The 21,453-nt window shown below is 43.0% G+C and overlaps 1 protein-coding gene across 3 annotated transcripts in view; it reads right to left on the reverse strand.

Moving 5' to 3' along the window:
• mcf2l2 (MCF.2 cell line derived transforming sequence-like 2) overlaps positions 1 to 21,453 on the reverse strand; it is a 367,682-nt gene that overhangs the window by 164,918 nt on the left and 181,311 nt on the right. For all 3 annotated transcript variants that reach the window (XM_033032171.1, XM_033032172.1, XM_033032170.1), the window contains exons 12-15: positions 21,258 to 21,449; positions 17,588 to 17,765; positions 5,593 to 5,696; positions 2,391 to 2,479 (exon numbers count right to left, since the gene is read on the reverse strand). In XM_033032171.1, the coding sequence (XP_032888062.1) occupies positions 2,391 to 2,479; positions 5,593 to 5,696; positions 17,588 to 17,765; positions 21,258 to 21,449 (563 nt within the window). The remainder of the gene's footprint in view (positions 1 to 2,390; positions 2,480 to 5,592; positions 5,697 to 17,587; positions 17,766 to 21,257; positions 21,450 to 21,453) is intronic.

Raw genomic sequence — 21,453 nt, forward strand, 5'->3', positions numbered from 1 at the left:
CTGAGCCACATTAAATTAGTGACAAATTTAGCATTTTCTAATGCATCACTATAATTTTTTTAAATTAAATTAACTAAACCGTTGAACACCTTCTCCAAAAAGTCTTGAATGTTTGCAGTTGGCATCTTGCAGTTACCATTTTCTGTGCCATAAGCTGTTTACCAGCAGCTGGCAATGGTTAGAAGTTTGCACTAATGGTAGAGTCGATTATCCTCTCAGTTTAGTACTTGTGACCTATGTCTCACAAGCTTTATTAATTCAATTTATTTAAAGAACAAGTTTGAGTTTTATTTACAACCAGAACTACTTTTGTAGTCACTTAAAAATCGTCTGAAATGCAGTGACATAATTTAAAAGTGGAATTGTGTACTTTACCTCACACTGAATTTTTACTCCATTATAAACCATGTAGATGTATTTATGAAAGGGTTTGATGTTTTGTTACATACTTGTGTTGGAAGCCTCATGCTCGTTTTGCACCTGTTTAAATTTTCTGGTTCAGCTGGAAAATATATATTTTTGTATTTTGGCATTTTTCAAGTATGTTCTGGATAACTTGTCCAAAAAAATAAAAGTTGTATGAAGTATCAAATTTTGTATCTGCTAAATTTTTAAAGCATTGAAGTTCTACACAAAAGAATAAAGTTGTGCAAGTCAAATACTTTTATAATAAACATTCACAAAAAAATATACCCCAAATATTTTCAGTTTAAAGTTAATGTAGACAAAGAAAATGCATGGTTCATGATGGGATGGGAAGGCTGGTAAATGGTCGAATTTTTTGAAGGCAGGGAATAAATGGGAAAGCAGTATTTGCGGAGATTTGGGGTGACAACTGGAGAACCTGGATTGTACAAAGAGGAAGTAACAGAAATAAGACCTGGATGTTGTGGTCGTTAAAGTGGAAACTGACAATGCACTGTGGGTTATTTAATAAAGGGCAATGTAACTGAGGAGGAGGGAATATTTGATTACTCTCTCTGTTTAGTACTTGTGACCTATATCTCACAAGCTTTATTTCATAATTCAAATTATTTAAGTGAACAAATTTTAGTTGTATTTAAAACCAGAATTGCTTTTGTAATCACTTAAATTGTCAAATGCAGTGGCTGAATTCAAAAGTAGAATGTGTACTTTACTTCAAACTGAAGTTTTACTCCAGTATAAAGCTTGTACATGTATTTATGAAAGGGTACTCAAACTGCAAGCGCATGGACAATGTCATTACCGGCTGTAAGTGGATCCTTTTAGAAAACTGCCCCTGTGCTGCGTGACTGTCAATAACAATGCTTATACATTTGTCACCATTCTTCATTACTGTAGCTAATCAAAGGGCAGAAAGAAAGGCTTGTATTTCAATCACACCTTTTTGATTTCACTGCCCCAAGGCACTTCACAGCCAATGAAAATAGTTCACTTGTATGTATTACTAATTGTAGAAAATGTAGCTGTCTGTTTAAACAGAACATAAAAAATAGCAATATGATAGTGATCAGATCTCCTGTTGCTTTGGAGATGAAAAATCAGTTGGGATACCAAGGATAATTCTATTGTGTTGAAATTATCCTGGATCACAAACGACTATCTATATTCAATCTCAATTTACAAATTGGATCTCTGCAGCACTGGTTCATTAATACGCATTTGCCTACATTCTTGAGCTGAGGCTGTGCAGTGAAAGTTACATTTCCAATCTATATATTTGGATGTAAGAACAAAGGAACCAGGGCTGACATTCGAAGGTAAGAAATAATTATTTGCAAAAATTGGATGTGTGCCTTGTTTGAAAATTTATGAAAGGACATCTTTCCTAAATATTCACCCATCTGTCGACAATATTGAGGTACAGAATATTTAGAACATACCTATATTAATTTTTGCAACAAATTTAGCAAAAAGCAAGGGGAAATCTTCCAGCCTGCCCAACATTTCAATATCATCCTAGCTGAACCTATTATTCAACAATTTTCCTGCTCTCTCCCCAAGCTGTTTAATATCTAGAAACCCATACATCTCAAATGTATTCAATGACTTCGCCTCCACAGCCTTGTCGTAAGGAATTCCACAGGTCCACTGTCCTGGGTGAAGACATCTCTGCTGTTGTAAATGTTACTCTATGTTCTTACACTGACTTTCTCCCTCACCACTAAGTTCTAGATACTTAAGCTTGGAAAATCATCCTCCCTGCAGCCAGCTTGTCAAAGGTGTGCGCCTTTCAATGAGGGCTCTTATTGATCTAAACTATAATGAATGCAGGCCTAGTCTAACCTTGTCTCTCCTTGTCTCATAATCCTGTCATTCAGGAATCGGTCTGGTGAATCTTTGAACTCTATGGCAAGTTTGAGGAAAGATATGGGAAATTCCTGAAGAACAATGAGCAGGCATCTTACCCCCTCCTTGTAGACAGGTTTTCTTCACTTTCAGCTGTTACTTGGATGGGACTGGATCCCCCCTGACTGGCTTCAAGCATCACTTCAATCTAAAATGGAGGGAGTGGGAAGACATAAAGCAGCTGCATCTGTGACTTGTGTGCAAAGACTTTCAATGCAGTAATACCAAACAAATATCTTGTCATAAAGTTCGATTAATGTCATGCTGTTCTTGAAATTAAAGTAGAAAACTGCCTAAGATCAGGATACAGATCCTCATGCCAGATAATTTTTTTTACACATTCAAAGTTTGTCATTTTTATTTAGTTTAGAGATATAGTGTGGAAACACTTCCTTTGGCCCACGGAGTCCGAGCTCTACCAGCTAAGTCACAGCGGCAAAGACTAGGTTCAATCCTGACCTCGAATGCTGTCCGTGTGGAGTTTGCACATTCTTCCTGTGCCATTGTAGGTTTCCTCCAGGTATGCCGGTTTTCTCCCACTTCTCAAAAGACATGCAGGTTTGTAGATTAATTAGCCATTGTAAATTGACCTCGGTGTGCAGGCAGAAGATGTGAAAGTGGGATTACATGGAACTAGTGTGAACGGGTGGTCAATGGGCGGTGTGGATTCAGTGCACCTATTTTCATGCTGCCAATTCTTTCAATCAATTCAAACCGCACCAGATGTTTTTCAAGTGTTCTGAATGGTGATGATTATGTACCATTACAGTCATATAGAATCATACAGCATGGAGAGACAAGACCCTTCAGCCCTATGTGGCCATGCCGACAAGAGTACCCCATCTACACTAGTTCCACATACCTGCATTTGGCCCATATCCCTCGAGACCTTTCCTATCCACATACCTGCCCAAATGCCTTGAAAAGCTATGATTTCTCCCTCAACTACCTCATCCGGCAGCTAATTCCATGTACCCACCACTCTTTGTGTTTAAAAAAAACAAATAGTCGCCCTCAGATTTCTATTAAATGTTTCCCTCTTAACAAACCTATGTCCTTTGCTTCTTGATTCCCCTACTCTGGGTAAAATATAACAGTCCCCCTCACAATGTTATACACCTCTATAAGATTACATCGTCCTCCTATGTTCCAAGGAACACAGTCCTAGCCTGCCAATCTCTTCACATACCTCAGGCCTTCAAGTCCTGGCGACATCCTCAAATCTTCCCTGCACTCTTTCCAGTTTAATAACATCTTTTCCATATCGGTAACCAAAACTGAACACAATATTCCATCTGTAGCCTCACCAACATCATATACAACAGTATCATGACTTCCCAACTTCTATAATCAATACCCTGACTGATGAACGCCAATGTGCTGAAAGCCTTCTTGACCTGTGCCACCACTTTCAAGGAACTATGTCTCTGCACTCTGAGATCCCTCTGCCATACAATACACCTTCTATTTATTGAGGGTCCTGCTGTGTTTTGATTTCTTAAAATGCAACGCCTAATATTTTTCTGCATTAAACTCTATTAACCATTCCTCTGTCCACTTGCCCAACTGATCTAGATCCTGCTGTAACCATTGATGACAGTTTTTGCTTTCTACAATGCTAGCCACTTTAGTGTCATCTGCAAACTTACTAATCATGTCTTGTCTAAATAGTTGATATAGATGACAAACAGCAATGGGCCCAGCACCGAACACTGAGGCACACCAGTAATCACAGGCCTCCAGTCTGAAAAATAACCTCCCACCATCTCCTCCTGCTTCTTTCCATGAAGCCAATTTGCTGCCCAGTCAGCTATCTCTCCTTAGATCCCATGCGATCTAACTCTCCAGCGCAGCCGACCATGAGGAACCTTGTCAAATGTCTTGCTGACATCCGTGTATATAGCATCCAAAGCTCTGCCCTCATCAACCTTTTTGGTCATGTCTTCAAAAACCTCAATCAGATTTGTGAGATACGGTCACCCATGTACAAAACCTAATCAGGCCTTGTCTATCTAAATGCGTGTATATCTTATCACAAAATACTCTAGTAACTTTCCAACCACGGCTGTTAGACTCACCGGCCTATAGATCCTAGGCTATTCCTTGCAGCCCTTAAATAGAAGCACAACATTTACCACCCTGCAGTCTGTCGTACCTCACCTGTCATTAATGATGCCTCATAAATCTGTGCCAGGGCACCTGTAATTTCTTTAGCTTCCTACAATGTCCTTGGATAGATCTGATCAGGCCCAGGACATTTGTCTACCTTCATACGCATTAGGATGTTCAGCACCTCTACCGTAATATTGACTGACCTCGACACTTCCATTGACCGGTACCCATGTCTTTCTGCATGGTAAAAACAAAGGAGAAATATTCATTGAGGATCTTGTCCATCTCCTGCAGTTCTACACTGAGATGATCGCTTTGATTCCTGAGGGACCCCATTCTCTCTCTAGTTACCATTCTTCCCTCCCGAGGTACACTTGATCCCAGCTGCCTATACCTGACCTATGCCTCCTTATTCTTGAACCAGAGGTTTAATTTCTCCCATCATCCAAGCCTCCGTACGTCCAGCTGCCTTGCCCTTCACTCTTAACAGGAACATGCAGGCCGGAGCTCTTGTCAGAACCACTAAAAAAAATCCCACTTTCCAAATGTTGTTTTCCCTTCAAACAACTGGCTCCAATCAACCCGATGGGTTCCTGTCTAATACCTTAAGTTGGCCTTGCCCCAATTTAGAATTTTAATTTGCAGGCCCACCCTGTCTCTATCCAGAACACATTTAGTTATACTCTTTACTCAAACGGCTGGGGAAAATGGCCAGAGACTTCATTTAGTCTGAAGAAGGGTCTCGACCCGAAACGTCGCCTATTTCCTTCTCTCCATAGATGCTGCCTCACCCGCTGAGTTTCTCCAGCATTTATGTCTACCTTTGATTTTCCAGCATCTGCAGTTCCTTCTTAAACATAGACTTCATTTACCTCCGCCTTGCAGAGAAGTGAGGGTAAGTTCTGATTATTACTTTAATATCCTTTAACTCTGTTCATCTGCGGTGTAAAACTAAATGACAAGTCACAGAGCTAAAGGAACCAAATGAATAGCAAAGGCAATTGCTACTAAATTAATGTTTCAAGATTAAAAGTTGGTGAGTTTAAGTAAAATATAATATTTAGTTAATTTTAGCACATCTTCTGGCATTTGAATGTATGCAAATTCATATGCATATTATAAGCAATAGACAAACTAGAGTTTGTTTACCTTTATGTTTCCTTTTGGTTTCTTCATATTTCTTTTCTTTGCTAATTCTGTCTCTGTTGGCAGCTTTGAATTGCTAATGTTATCTAAACTCCTTCTACTGGGAGCTGTGAAATGATTAAAAAAAAACATAGTGTTGATGGTTAGTAAGGAGCATGTTGTACTTGTTCTGACCCAAAACATAACCTATCCATGTTCTCCACATATGCTGCCTGAGCCGCTGAGTTATTTCAGCACTTTGTTTTGTGCAAGGATAGAAACAGAAAATAGGTGCAGGAGGCGGCCATTCGGCCCTTCGAGCCAGTACCGCCATTCATTGTGATCATGGCTGATCGGCCCCAATCAATAACCCGTGCCTGCCTTCTCCCCCTATGCAGCTGCTTGTTCTTTATCTAATACATTGGCACATATAATAGGTGTAAAATTATCCATCATTAACACATTGGTATCAAAAGCCATTTCAAAAATTCTTAGAAAAAGTGGAAAAAATGTCAGGCTAAACTATGCTAATGCACTGCCTTATATTTGTTAAACAGTAGGCATTGGTGTTGAATCTCCTGCATTCGCAACCCCTTTCCTCAATGCTAATCTAAAGAATTAGCCTTTAAAAGATCAGTCTGCAATGCAACCAACTAATGGGTTATTGAGTGGATGCTTGAGGTAGGAGGCAGAGGTCCCGTGGGTTCTGGGACAGCGTGGATTGTGCAGAGTGGTGTAGTAACTAGGGGAAGGAGATGTGTGGCAAAGGCCAGCCCACCTTAAAATAATTTGTGCAGTGATGCTTTCCACTCATCAGAACCAAAGTGAAAGCAAGTCATCCTTGACTATCACAAACTGCCGAAGCAACATGCTACAGTGTGGACGACAGTAACAGAATCCTCTCGGAGCTGAATGAATCGGTGTATTTTTCTGCAGAATGGTGCATGCAGGTGACAATTTCCTTGTACAAAGAATGCTCATCGTAGGGAACTGCCTGCATGGCAATGAGTGTCTTTGTGCACTTTTGGGATCCTTGCACTGCAGCCAATTGCTCGTTCCATTCTTAGTGTTTTACTTCATTGTTTTAGCTCTTTTTTGCCATGGAAGAATGACCAGCAGAGTTAGCGTGCGAGGATCATTTGCCAAGGTTTCTGAGATTGAGGATGACTGGCTTTTGCTTCCACACGATGTATTTGGTTGTGTTTGGTTGCTAGGCAAAACCTCCAGTAGCAACCAAATACAATGGCCTCCACTCCTTTCAAACTCTGTCACCTTTTCTCTAAAATCTTGGCTCAGAGTTCTCGCAACCCCTGCTAGTACACATCATGTGTGCAACTTTGCCACTCACTTGCTCTGCAGGAGTCGAGGAAAGCTCTACCAGCTAGGTAGAAATGTTTGGTTTTAACAATTGAATATTAGTAGTTAAAGTGAGCGTCGACCATTTGGCATCTTGTGTGTCATTATTAAAGATGATGATGGGTGATCTTTTATCTTGCAATTATTTTCCTGCACAGCCCTTGATTTTCTTAATCATTAAACATCTTGTTAATCTTTGTCTTTATTCAGCAGCCCTCCGCAGCCATGATTCCAATGATTCATCACCCTCTGAAATTTCTCACCCCTGTCCTGAACGGTTGACCCTTTTTTTGAGTGTGTAGTCCTAGATATGGACTCCAACCAAGGAAGCATTAACACTGCATATACTGTACCTTGTCGAAATCCTTGACTATTTTGTATGTTTAATGAAATTACTCCTTTCTTCTAAATTCAAGACTACAACCCTAGTCCAGTAAATCTCTCCGCATATCACAAAATTACCATCCCATTAATCAATTTGATGAAGCTTTGCTGCTCTTGTGATTTTTTTTTTTTCATTCACAACAGGAAAAGGCACTAAGTTGATGCCTCCCAAAAATGTAGGCATTTGGAGAAAGTGCTTGTGGGTTTATAAACACTTCACTCACAAGTCTGAAGAAGGGTCTCGATCCGAAACGTCACCAATTCCTTCTCTCCAGAGATGCTGCCTGTCCCGCTGAGTTACTCCAGCTTTTTGTGTCTATTTTCGGTTTAAACAAGCATCTGCAGTTCCTTCTTAAGCAACTAGTTCTGAAAAATCTATTTTGAATTTAGCTTACATTATTCCATCAGTGTTGACTTTGCCATAAAACAGCTGGTTATATCTATATTACTTTTAGTAATATAGATATAACCAGCTGTTTTATGGCAAAGATCTTGACCACTTCCTGTTTTTCTGTTTCATGATTTTGAAAAAGCGCTGCCACTTATGGCTGTGATTTTTGGCCATCTTACTCAGAGTCCCCCTCCACTGCGCACGACAAGAGGATTTTTCCCATCGATGAAAAATAAAAGAGTTATTAATGTTTAAAAAATGTTGACATTTTCGCTGCCCCTGCTGGTGAGAGGGGGGAGGGACTATAAATCCCGGAAGTGTTGTGCCTCAGTCTCTGCAAGATGGATGAAGTGAGAGTGTCACGTCTCTCTGAGCTGCGAATAACACTGAACACATGTCTACTCAACTGAGTGCCCTTAATGTGGTTTGAAAAAGAAAATGTGGTTGCTTTGAAATGCTGCACTGCAAATGGTTGTTGGTGGTGGTAACTGCACAACTTCCTGTTTGCACTGTATATTGATTTTAGATAAAACGCTACCAATTACGGCTGTGATTTTTGGCCGTCTTACTCAGTCCCCCCCTGCTCATCAGGTGTAGAGGATTCTTCCCATCAATGAAAAATAAGTGTTTAAAAAAAAAATGTTGAGAATCTCTCTCCTGTCAATCATGGTGGGAGGGGGGATTATAAAATCCAGAAGTGTGGGTGTGGCTCAGTCTCTACAAGATGGGGAGGGAGAGGTCACGACAGTGAGATGTGAATCAACTGAACACACTGAATTTCTAAAGAACTGAGTGTGGTGTTTATGTGTGGTTTTATGGTGGTTTTATGGTTTCACCCTGCTTGAAATTGTATGAAGCTGCATTTAAATGTGGTGGCCTTGCTCCCTGCATGAAATGGTATGAAACTGCATTTGAATTTGGTGGCCTTGAGCCCTGCATGAATTGGTATGAAACTGCACTTGAATTTGGTGGCCATGCACCCTACTTGAAATGGTAGGAAACTGCACTTGAATTTGGTGGCCCTGCACCCTGCTAGAAGTGGTATGAAACTGCACTTGAATTCGGTGGCCTTGCATCCTGCTTGAAGTGGTTGGAAACTGCACTTGAATTCGGTGGCCTTGCACCCTGGTTGAAATGATAAGAAACTGCACTTGAACTTGGTGGCCTTGCACCCTGCTTGAAATGGTAAGAAACCGCATTTGAATTTGATGGCCTTGTACCCTGCTTGAAATGGAATTTCAGGGAATAACCGTGAGTCAACTGCTCGCCCACCAGTCGTGAGTGAGCTGCCAGCACATCAGGCTTGAGTGACTGAGCTGTCACCCCAAGAATCCATTTGGCCCACAATGTCCATACTAGCCCTCTGGAAACCAGTCCCTTCAGTCCACCATACCCATACTAGCGCTCCAGAAAGCCCCCCCCACTGGCCACCAATTTTGGAATTGGGGGGAGGTGGAATATTGTGTTGGGGGGACCAGCCCTCCCGTGTGAACATGGGAACCAACGAGTCCCACTTAGTCTAGTCTATTAGGAGTCCAACTCCGCCTAGTCTGCCAAGGAGCTGAGATACTTGCCTTCAAAGTGGGTCTCTAAAGTTGGCTTTGGGAACAGATCTGCTGGCTTTGGACAGTCCGGAGTTCCAGAGCCCTGGCCGCAGGGGGGCAAATCCCACCCACCCATCGGCCGTGGAAGCCATCTAAGGAATGGATCTACCGGCTCCGGCCAGACCCAAACTCTGGAGCTACAACCGCAGGGCGCTAAATTCCACCCGCTCATCGGCCGCGGATGTCAGCTATGGGGACGGATCTGCTGGCTCAGGCTGGGCAGGTGTCTGAGCACTGCCCAAAGGGGGCAAATCCCATTTGCTGCGGAAGTCCCGATGCGGTTGAGATTGGCCGCCTCACCCGGCCTAGGCACCACATTTTTGGGGAAACTTCCGGGGGGATTTCATCGCAGTGCGCTCTCAAAATTTAGTCCGGATTAAAGGAGGTGGAAATACAGGTCCACCAGTTGCCAGAGAATCGGTGGTGGACCTGTATTTAAATAAAAAAGAAACCTTAGAATGTGTGATATCAACCATATCAATTTCTTTTTGAACCAGGAAATAACATTCTTAAGAATTTTCATAATAATTATGTAATGCCAGGTAAAATATTCCCTAAAACTTTAACACGATAAAATTTCTAATGGATGTTCTCAATAGTTTAGAAAATTATGCTTTATCAAATATAGCTATTTTGCATGTAACTTAACTCTCAACATGAAGATGAAATATTTTCTATGGTCACAGTAAATAATTATTTAGTTTAACCTGATAGTTGACCCACTTTGTCCTTGTACAACTTTGAACACCTGTTCTTACACAGTTCTAATTGTTTAAAGTTTAACGTCTATAAATATGCTTTTATAAAGAGATGACATTCATTCCTCAATCTAATATTTCAGTTTAATTTATTATGATGGGTCTAACATTTTAGGGCATGGGTTAAAGATGAGAGAAAGTAAATGTAAAGAGGACCTATGGGGCAACCTTTTCAGAAGGTGGTGCATATCTGGAACTAGCTGCCAAAGCATGTGGCAGAGGTGGGTACTATTATATTTAAAAGGCGCTTGGACAGGGTCATAGATAAGAAAGGTTGGAGGGATATGGGCCAGACCCAGTCAAGTGCGACTCGTTCGACTGGATGACATGATACAATACGATAGAACTTTATTTATCCCAGGAGGGAATTTGACCTGCCAACAGTCATAAAACACAAGATAGATGAAATTAAAGTGACGAGTTGAAAGGATTGACTCCAGATCAGAAGGCTGCGTGTTCAGATCACGTCGGGGTCACCAATTATGGCGGGGACTGGCAGGGATCCAGCCAAAATTTAGTCGGACACAAGTTGCGTGCTCAAGACCTGTTTATTCTTCTGCATACAACTCCCTACCCCTCACGTGACACGGGCCGTTGCCCGGCCTTAAATAACTCGGATACCGACACCGTGAATCGCTCCTTCCCCACCAAGACGCCGCCCTCTAGAGCCGATGGTTCGTCGTGACCTTGGGTTGCTATCAGGTGCCGCCACATGGGATGTGAAAATATTGGGGAGGGGAAAGTGGAGTCCGTCTACCCCACGACAGAAGAGGCAGGAGTTGTACAGTTTGATAGCCACAGGGAAGAAGGATCTCCTGTGGCGTTCTGTGTTGCATCTTGGTGGAAACAGTCATGGAGGGGGTGAGCTGTATTTGCCCAAGATGCTCTGCAGTTTGAGGAGCATCCTCCAAGATTACCTCCTTAATGAGTTGGGACGAAGGATCTGTATTAATCTGACTCTAATATTAACATGTCTCAGTACTCAAAAATAACTAAGTTATGGAATATTGATCATACAACTTAGGTGGTTATAGGTGCTACTATAATATTCACAGTAAGGGTGCAGTAAGGATTTAATGGTTGATCTCAATGGCATTGCAATATAACTAAGATAAATCAAGATAAAATCAAGATAAAAATGCTGTAATCACACGGCACATTAGGCTGTTTCTGCGGAATGAGAAACAGTTAACATTTCTGGACAAGGAGATTTAAAAAAAAAAAAATAAGATAATCACAAAAAGCAGGAATAACTCAGTGGGACAGGCAGCATCCCTGGAGAGAAGGAATGGGTGACGTTTCGGGTCGAGACCCTTCTTCAGACGAGTTAGTCAAAGTTAGTGTTAAACTGTGGGGAAGGTGGAAGCAGGCAGTCTGTACATGCAGTCCCTGGTTAGCAAAGTGTTGTCCATAAGTCAGAAAATACAGAACAATAATTTGATATGGGAGCCATACTTCCACAATACACGATTGAATGGCATCAAAAGTATAGGACTGATATAAAGAATAGTTACTAAAAGTGTGGAGAGATGAAGCTATTTTCCACCTTCACTGAAACATGCGGACTGTATGTACATGTGGCAGACATTTGAATTGTAATATTGTGGCAGCATGTGCGTATGAAGGAATGTTCACAAGCTCAGTTAATAACCCAGAATGGCCTGAATAGAATGATGGAATCTCTCGGAGAGGCTGATGCCAGTTGCCTTGGAGAATCAGCTGTAAATGAAGTTACCTGGTTGTGGATTAATGGGGACAGTTACGGAGGGAGATCATGATCCTGCTGAAGGTCCTGATGTGTATGAAGGTAGACAAATCTCTGGAAGTTTAAATCGCTTGGGTATCGAGAGAGAGAGAGAGATAGCTGAATGCATTGAAAATTGGCTTCATGGAAGGAAGCAGAGGGTGGAAGGTTGCTTCTCAGACTAGAGGCCTGTGACTTGTGGTGTGCCACAGGGGTCATGCTGGGCCCGTTACTGTTTGTTATCTACATCAATGATTTGGATGAGAACGTACAGGGCAAGATTAGCAAGTTTGCTGATGACACTAAAGTAGGTGGTATTGTAGATAATGAAGATGGTTGTCAAAAATTGTAGCAGGATCCTGCCTCAGTAAAGATGATTGTGAAAGGTTGCAGCAGGATCTGGATCGATTGGCCAGGTGGGCGCAGGAATGGTTGATGGAATTTAATACAGAGAGGTGTGAGGTGTTACATTTTGGGATGTCGAACAAGGGCAGGACCTACACAGTAAATGGTAGGCCTCTGGGTAGTGTTGTAGAGCAGAGGGATCTAGGAGTACAGGTGCATGGTTCCTTGAAGGTTGAGTCGCAGGTAGATAAGGTGGTCAAAAAGGCTTTTGGCACATTGGCCTTCATCAGTCAGAGTATTGAGTATAGAAGTTGGGAGGTCATGTTGCAGTTGTATAAGACGTTGGTGAGACCGCATTTAGAATATTGTGTTCAGTTCTGGGCACCATGTTATAGGAAAGATATTGTCAAGCTGGAAATGGTTCAGAAAAGATTTATGAGGATGTTGCCAGGACTACAGGGTGAGAGCTATAGGGAGAGGTTGAGTAGGCTGGGACTCCATGGAGCGCAGGAGGATGAGGGGTGATCTTGGAGGTGTATAAAATCATGAGAGGAATAGATCGGGTAGATACAGTACACAGAATCTCATGCCCAGAGTAAGGAAATCGAGGACCAGAGGACATAGGTTCAAGGTGAAGGGGAAAAGATTTAATAGGAATCTAAGGGGTAACTTTTTCACACAAAAGGAGGTGGATGTATGGAACAAGCTGCCAGAGGAGGTAGTTGAGGCTGGGACTATCCCATCATTTAAGAAACAGTTAGACAGGTACATGGACAGGACAGGTTTGGAGGGATATGGACCAAGCGCAGGCAAGTGGGACTAGTGTAGCTGGGACATTGTTGGCCGGTGTGAGCAAGTTGGGCCGAAGGGCCTGTTTCCACATTGTATCACTCTAGGACTCTTTGAATCTATGATCCTGATTGGTCCAACAGATTGGCTGAGGAATGGTTGATGGAATTTAATACAGATGTGTGGGGTGTTGCATTTTGGGCAGTCTAACATGGGCAGAACCTACACAGTGAAAAGTATGCCTCTGGGGAGTGTTGTAGAGCAGAGGGATCTAGGAGTACAGGTGTATAGCTCCTTGAATGTGGTATCACAGGTGGATAGGTTGGTCAGAAATGCATTCGCACATTGGCCTACATCAGTCAGAATACTGAGTGCAGAAGTTGGGAGTTCATATTACAGTTGTGTAAAACATTGGCGAGGCCACGTTTAGAATATTGTGTTCAGTGGTGGTCACCATGTTGTCAAGCTAGAAAGGGTGCAGAGATGATTTACGAGAATGTTGCCAGGCCAATAGCCTGAGCTGTGGGGAGAGATTGAGCAGACTAGGATTTCAATCCTTGGAGTGTGGGAGGATGAGGGGTGATCTTAGACTGTACAAGATCACGAGGGGAGTGAGGAATAGAGAGGGTTAATGCACAGTCTTTTGCCCAGAGTAGGGAAATTGAGAACCAGAAGACATAGGTATAAGGTGAGGAGGGAGGGGATTTAATAGGAACCTGAGAGGGAGCTTTTTTTTTTAACACAAAGGGTTATATGCTAATGGAGTGAGCTGCTGATGGAAGTAGTTAAGATGGGTACTATCATAACGTTTAAAAGACATTTGGGCCGGTACAGGGATAGAATAGGTTTAGAGGGTTATGAGCCAAGCGAGGCCAATGTAGATGGGGCATGTTGGGCTGCGTGGACAATTTGGGCCAAAAGGACTATTTCCCTGCTCTATGATTAGAAAAGCTATAGAATTAGTATAGTTAGAGTGAGAACACAAACAATGTAAGAGTTATGAAATGCTGGCATGCAGAACATTGCCAGCAGGTTGGGCTGCACCTACAGAGAGGGAAAGACTCAGCCACTATGACAGATGGATGACCCGTTCCTTTCTGGTGTAAACAGTGAAAGCAAGTTATCTAAATTTGTACAATTTTATAGGGAGTTCAGAATGCTACCAGATGGAAGATGAGAAGCTGTTCTTCAAACTTATGTTGGGTCTTATTATAACAGTGCAGAGGCCACAAACAGGTCTGACTGAGAGTGGGATGGAGAATTAAATGGGAAGGTAGCAGGAATGTTGGGATCATCCCAGCAGACTGAACATGCATGCTCCACAGAGAGTCATCCCATCTACATTTGATTTCACCATTGTGGAGGAGACCACATTGAACACCAAATACATTGAGCAAAGAGGTCCTTCTGCAGTTGTACAGAGCCCTAGTGAGACCACACCTGGAGTATTGTGTGCAGTTTTGGTCCCCTAATTTGAGGAAGGATATTCTTGCTATTGAGGGAGTGCAGCATTGGTTTACAAGGTTAATTCCCGGGATGGCGGGACTGTCATATGCTGAAAGAATGGAGCAGCTGGGCTTGTACACTCTGGTGTTTAGAAGGATGAGAGGGCATCTCATTGAAACATATAAGATTGTTAAGGGTTTGGACACGCTCAAGGTAGGAAACATGTTCCCGATGTTGGGGGAGTCCAGAACCAGGGGCCACAGTTTAAGAATAAGGAGTAAGCCATTTAGAACGGAGACGAGGAAACATTTTTTCTCAGAGAGTGGTGAGTCTGTGGAATTCTCTGCCTCAGAGGGCAGTGGAGGCAGGTTCTCTGGATGCTTTCAGGAGAGCTAGATAGGGCTCTTAAAAATAGCGGCGTCAGGGGATATGGGGAGAAGGCAGGAACGGGGTACTGATTGGGGATGATCAGCCATGATCACATTGAATGGCGGTGCTGGCTCGAAGTGCCGAATGGCCTACTCCTGCACCTATTGTCTATTGTGCCAGAATGGAAGAACAGCTGAATGCTGTTAAATTCACTAGCTGAAGGTAATGCTCTTCCCTGTGTGTATCAGAACGGACCAAATCATCCATGTATCATATTGCCCTAGAATGTTTTCTCTCCATTAGCACAGACTGATTTGCCTGTCGTGTGCCTCCAGTATCATGTTCTCTCTTTCACTCTAACTACCCCCCTTTAAGCTATTGACCAAATGGCCTTGCTTACAGCTTGTCCCCAGGTAACATGGCCCTCGCCCAATAGCCGATACTTATTTTGTCCTATCCGAGCCCCATTGCTCTGCAAATGAATTTGTTGAGTAAAATAACTAGATACATTATTACCTTAACTTTTCCTTTCACTTTTCACTCACCTTCCACCCCATCAGCTGTCGCATACTGATCATCCTCCGACATTTTTGCCTTCTCCAACGGGATCCCACCACTTGCCACATTCTCCTATCTCCACCCCTTTCCACCTTCCGCAGTGACCGCTCCCTCCATAACTCCCTGGTCAACTCGTCCCTTCCCACCCAAACCACTCCCTCCCCAGGAACTTTCTCCTGCAACCACAGGAGATGCACCACCTGTCCCTATACCTCAATTCAACTATGTCCAGGGACCCCGACAGTCCTTTTCACTTGCACGTCCTCCAACCTCATCTACTGTATCCGCTGTTCCAGGTGTGGACACTTAGATATCGGCGAGACCAAGCACAGGCTCAACGATCGTTTCGCTGAACTCCTCCACTCAGTCCGCCTAAACCTTCTGGTTGCTAAACACTTTAGCTCCCCCTCCCATTCTCACACTGACCTTTCTGTCCTGGGCCTCCTCCACTGTCAGAGTGAGGTCCAGGGCAAATTGAAGCAACTGCACTTCATATTTCACTTGGGAAGCTTACACCTCAATGGTATGAATATTGACTTCCCTAACTTCAAGTAACCCTGGCTTTCCCTCTCTCTCTCCATCCATCCCACTCCCCAGTTCTTCGACCAGTCTGACTGTCCCCTATTACATTTTATTTGTTTGCTTTGTTGTTACCTTCTCCTAGCTAACAATGAACTATTCTACATCTTCCTTGAACTCCATACCCTTTGACGTCTTGTTTTCACACCTTCTCCTTCCTTATCTCCGTGTGTTCCACTCCCCTGACTCTCAGTCTGCAGAAGGGTCTCGACCAGAAACGTCACCCATTCCTTCTCTCCAGAGGTGCTGCCTATCCCGCAGAGTTACTCCAACATTTTGTGTCTATCTTCGATTTAAACCAGCATCTGCAGTTCCTCCCTACACAACTTACTAACCTGTACTACAGCATTGTGTGGCTATCTTCAGTATTGATAACTTGTTGGATCACATCCTTGTATTGAATACAACTGTTACGATGCTTGAAGATGTGAAATCAACCACTGATTCATTTAAATTTCATCACACGGGGGAATCAGACGTCATAATTCATGATATCCAAGAAATAAGCCTCTTGGATAGACACAAAAAGCTGGAGTAACGAAGTGGGATAGGCAGCATTTCTGGATGGAAAGGTTGGGTGATGTTTCAGGTCACACAACACAATACACAATACAATTTATTTGTCACTTGAACCTCATAGAGGCTCAAATGAAATGTTGTTTCTGCAGTCATACACACAAGAAAAAAAGACCCAAGACACAGACATCCATCACAGCGCATCTCCTCCTCGCTGTGATGGAAGGCAAGAAAACTTATCTCTCCCCTGCACTCCCCATTCCCCTCCCGATGTCAGAGTCAAAGCCCCCGGCGGGCGATGGCAATTATCCCGCGGCCATTAACGCCACGCCGTGCGATGCAAGGCCGCGCTCCGGGTCTTGTTGTTGGAGCCCCCGGCAGGCGCTAGCAAAGTCCCGCAGCCGTTGAAGCCGCGCCGGGCGATGATGTAAGGCCCCGCTCCAGGTACTCTTCAACCCCGTGACTCGAGCGGGAGAAGTCGCCGTTGCAGAAGCCTCGAAAAGCGGTCTCCCACCAGGGACCTGCGGGCTCCCGATATTACTGTCTGCCAGACCTGCGGTAAGCCTCTGAAACTCCACCCGCTCCGGACTCGGCCAGCTCCATGATGGTGAGTAGCTCTGCAGCTCCGTGACTGGAGCCCCAGGACGTTCCTGCTGGAGGCCGCTCCACGTTGCAGCCCCAACGACAATGGAGACCCGACAGGGAAAAGGTCGGGTTCTCCGTGCAGGGGAAAGATTTTAAAAGTTTCCTCCCCCACCCCCCGCGCCAAACACACACACACACACACACACACACACACACACACACACACACACACACACACACACACACACACACACACACACACACACACACACACACCATCAAAAAAATAATAAAAACTACATTAAAACGGGACAAAAAATAACAAAAAGACAAAGGGACTGCAGAGGCCGCTGCGACGTGAGTGGCGCCGCAATGTCAAGACCCTTCCTCAAACTTAACCCGCTTTTTGACCCGAAATGTCACCCATTCCTTCTCTCCAGAGATGCTTTTGGTGTATATATTCGGTTTAAACCAGCATCTGCAGTTCCTTCCTACAAATAAGCCTCTTGGTCATCCTATTTTGAAGTCTGCACAATTACATCACGATCGTATCGCAATGTCCTGAGCTATGAGAAAAAGTTCATTAGCTACTTACTGAGGATTGGTGGTTTGACTGGTTTTGGAGAGGAGCGTTTTGGAGATGATTCAGGTCGTGGGGCAACAGGTTGAACTGGACGTGTCTGTTTCGCTGCTAATTTCTTTAAACTAGCTTGACGTTTTTCAATCATTTCGTAAACATTTTCAAGCTTTTGAAGAATTGTTTGAATTTTGGCCTGGAACAGAAATGAAGTATTAGACGTGTTGCCTTTGCTTTCTTTTTAGAGTTTTCTGCCCAACCCATACTAAGCTTTTCCTGTACTCCGTATTTTCAATTTGTAACCATTCCAATTCTCTCTTCCACAAGTCCTCAGAAGTCTAATTTACATTACCATTTTCCCAACATTTCAGTCAGTTGACTCTCAATTCCCTCCACAGGCTCTCAAATTCCAAGCCTCAGCCACAAAATTAAATCCATCTCCCATGTTTCCTTCACTACGGTTAACAAGTATTTATTTAGTTCTGCTTTCTTTCCAAACTTCTACAATAGACAATAGGTGCAGGAGTAGGCCATTTAGCCCTTCGAGCCAGCACCGCCATTCAATGTGATCATGGCTGATCATCCCCAATCAGTACCCTGTTCCTGCCTTCTCCCCATATCCCCTGACTCTACTATTTTTAAGAGCCCTATCTAGCTCTCTCTTGAAAGCATCCAGAGAACCTGCCTCCACCGCCCTCTGAGGCAGAGAATTCCACACTCACCACTCTCTGTGAGGAAAAAGTGTTTCCTCGTCTCCATTCTAAATGGCTTACTCCTTATTCTTAAACTGTGGCCCCTGGTTCTGGACTCCCCCAACATCGGGAACATGTTTCCTGCCTCTAGCGTGTCCAAACCCTTAACAATCTTGTATGTTTCAATGAGATACCCTCTCATCCTTCTAAACTCCAGAATGTACAAGCCCAGCCGCTCCATTCTCTCAGCATATGACAGTCCCGCCATCCCAGGAATTAACCTGGTGAACCTGTGCTGCACTCCCTCAATAGCAAGAATGTACTTCCTCAAATTAGGGGACCAAAACTGCACACAATACTCCAGGTGTGGTCTCACTATGGCCCTGTACAACTGTAGAAGGACCTCTTTGCTCTTATATACGATTCCTCGTGTAATGACTATAGTTATAACCTCTTGCTATAACACAGTTCCAACTATGCCTGATGGTTACCACTCCTCCTTGCCACAGCCCCATTGGTTATTTTCCTTTGTCTTTCACATCTTCATCCCCAGTAAACACATCAACACACATGTTAATTATTTAGTTTTAGTTTTAGAGATACAGCGTGGAAACAGGCCCTTCGGCCTACCGAGTCCACACCGACAAGCAATCCCTGCACATTAACACCATCCTACATGCACTAGGGACAACTTAGTTTTACCAAGCCAATTGGCCTACAAACCTGTACATCTTTGGAGTGTGGGAGGAAACCAGAGCTCCCAGATTAAACCCATGCAGGTCACGGAGGGGATTCACTTGGGGTAAAGTCAACATTTAATGTAAATTGACCCTTGTCTAGATTAATAGTCAAAAAATGTCAAAAGGGAATAAATAAATGGGTGCGTGTGAGAAAGAATAAATAGCAGGGGTATAGGCAAATAGAGAACCTTCTTGGAGGTTGGGCAAACTGGGATTGTTTTCTCTGGAGCATTGGGAAGCTGATGGGATGAAATAGAAGTTGTAAAAATTGAGAAGTGCAGATATGGTAGACAATCAGAACCTTTTTTCCCCTAGGGTGGAAATAACAAAAACTAGAGGGCATAGCTTTAAAATAAGATGGGGAAAGTTTAAAGGTAATATATGGGGCATGTCTTTTTACACAGAGAATGGTGGGTCCCTGGGATGTGCTGGAAGCTACTGGTGTATAAGAGACTTAAGTATAAGGTAGATGCAGGTAATGGATCACATGGTGGCAGAAGGGATTATCTTCAGTTGGCATCGTTTGACAATTACGTCATGGGCCAAAGGCCAGTTCCGATGTGGTACTGGTCTATTTAGTAGAATTACTGCCCTGGTTAGCACTCGTGAACTCAATGGGCTGAATGGCTTCCTGTGTCATTCATAAGCTTAACAACATCTGGTTGGGCTCTACCAAGTTTAACTGGGCTCCTTTCTTCTCTACCCGTAATATCTATAACTCTGTAATCACTATGGGATATTTGTACCAGTATAAATTCAAGTTGTTAGTTTCCATGTTTGTCCAAAATTGTGGATCATTAACAATTTCCACTATCACAGCAGTTTTTCTATTCTTGATATTAATATTGGTGCAAAATTCAACCCTGAGCTGCATAAATGTGGTTACACTTGCTCAACACACATCTACCAGAGGCAGTACTGGCTTATTTCTTACTCTGTTTTCATATTGTTCACGCTGCTCTCTCTTCACACTGTGTTTTTGATTTTCTGTTTTTGGATTGAATTCTGTTTTTAATTTGTGTCTCTGTGATGTCTTTATTACTTGTTATATTCCGATTATATGTTATTCCGATTACTATGTAAGGTGTCCTTGAGATGGCGCCCATTAAATAAAATTTATTATTATTATTATTATTATTATATTGTCGACTTGCAATTTCACTGCATATTCATTCATTCATAGATTAATTTAACATTGGAAATTTCTTCAGTCAGTCAGTTATGTTGTTAAAATGAGTACAGAAATTTGCACAGGCTCCTAAAGACAAAATCACAGTGGGTGGGGTTCACTGTTTCGACGAGCTGCATGTATCTGATATTCAGTTTTAGTTTTGAGATACAGCATGGAAACAGGCCCTTCGACCCACCCAGTCTGTGCCGAACAGCAATCCCCATACACTAGCACTATCCTACACACAAGGGACAATTTCAATTTTTATCGAAGCCAGTTAACCTCCAAACCTGTATATCTTTGGGTTTAAGAAGGAACTGCAGATGCTGGAAAATCGAAGGTAGACAAAAGTGCTGGAGAAACTCAGTGGGTGCAACAGCATTTATGGAGCGAAGGAAATAGGCAACGTTGCCTATTTCCTTCGCTCCATAGATGCTGCTGCACCCGCTGAGTTTCTCCAGCACTTTTGCCTGCCTGTACGTCTTTGGAGTGTGGGAGGAAACCGGGGCAACCAGAGAAAACCCACACGATCACGGGGAGAACGTACAAAGTCCATACAGATAGCACCGGTAGTCAGGATCGAACCCCGGTCTCTGGTTCTGGAAGGCAGCAAATCTACCTCGGAATGTTTTCCTAAACAGTGACTAGGAGTTATGGTGGAGCTAAGGATTTTTTTTCCCCAAATGCCCGTACACTAAAAGCTTGTATACATGTATAAAAAAAGCCAGTGTGATCGTGTTTATTTATGATTTAAAAATCAGATTGTGAATGCAAGGAAGTGATGTTTCATTTTGTACAGCGGTTTGCCACTGTTCAACTATCCATGAGTACTTATGAGAACAGTCTATGAAAGAAATTAAGTAGCATAAAGTTTATAATCAAATGCACAAAATATCCTATTGATTTGTACTCTGTTAAACATTATGCATTCAAAACTAAGGTAGCTTTACCCCAGATTAATTTACAGTAATGCTTAGAAGGGAATATTCCCTTTTTGGACAAAATAGTTTGTTATCATTAATAGATGACTGGAGAAAATGATATATCGTATTTTGCATTGTTGAACTCAAGTGATTTGAGTTTACCCTAATCTCTGAGGTAAGGAACAGTTCAAATTGTTTATGCAACTCCTCAGCGTTGGTAAGCTTGTGGTGTGCGGCAGTTTCGAGAAAGCCCTCGATATCTTGGAGAGCAGCTTCTGCTCCTTCCTGAGACTGGCATTTATCCACTGCCTGAGATGCCAGGAGATAGATCCCCACTTCGCACCACTCCTTGGCCTTG

This window comes from Amblyraja radiata, chromosome 13, assembly GCF_010909765.2.
Source record: "Amblyraja radiata isolate CabotCenter1 chromosome 13, sAmbRad1.1.pri, whole genome shotgun sequence".
NCBI lineage: Eukaryota > Metazoa > Chordata > Chondrichthyes > Rajiformes > Rajidae > Amblyraja > Amblyraja radiata.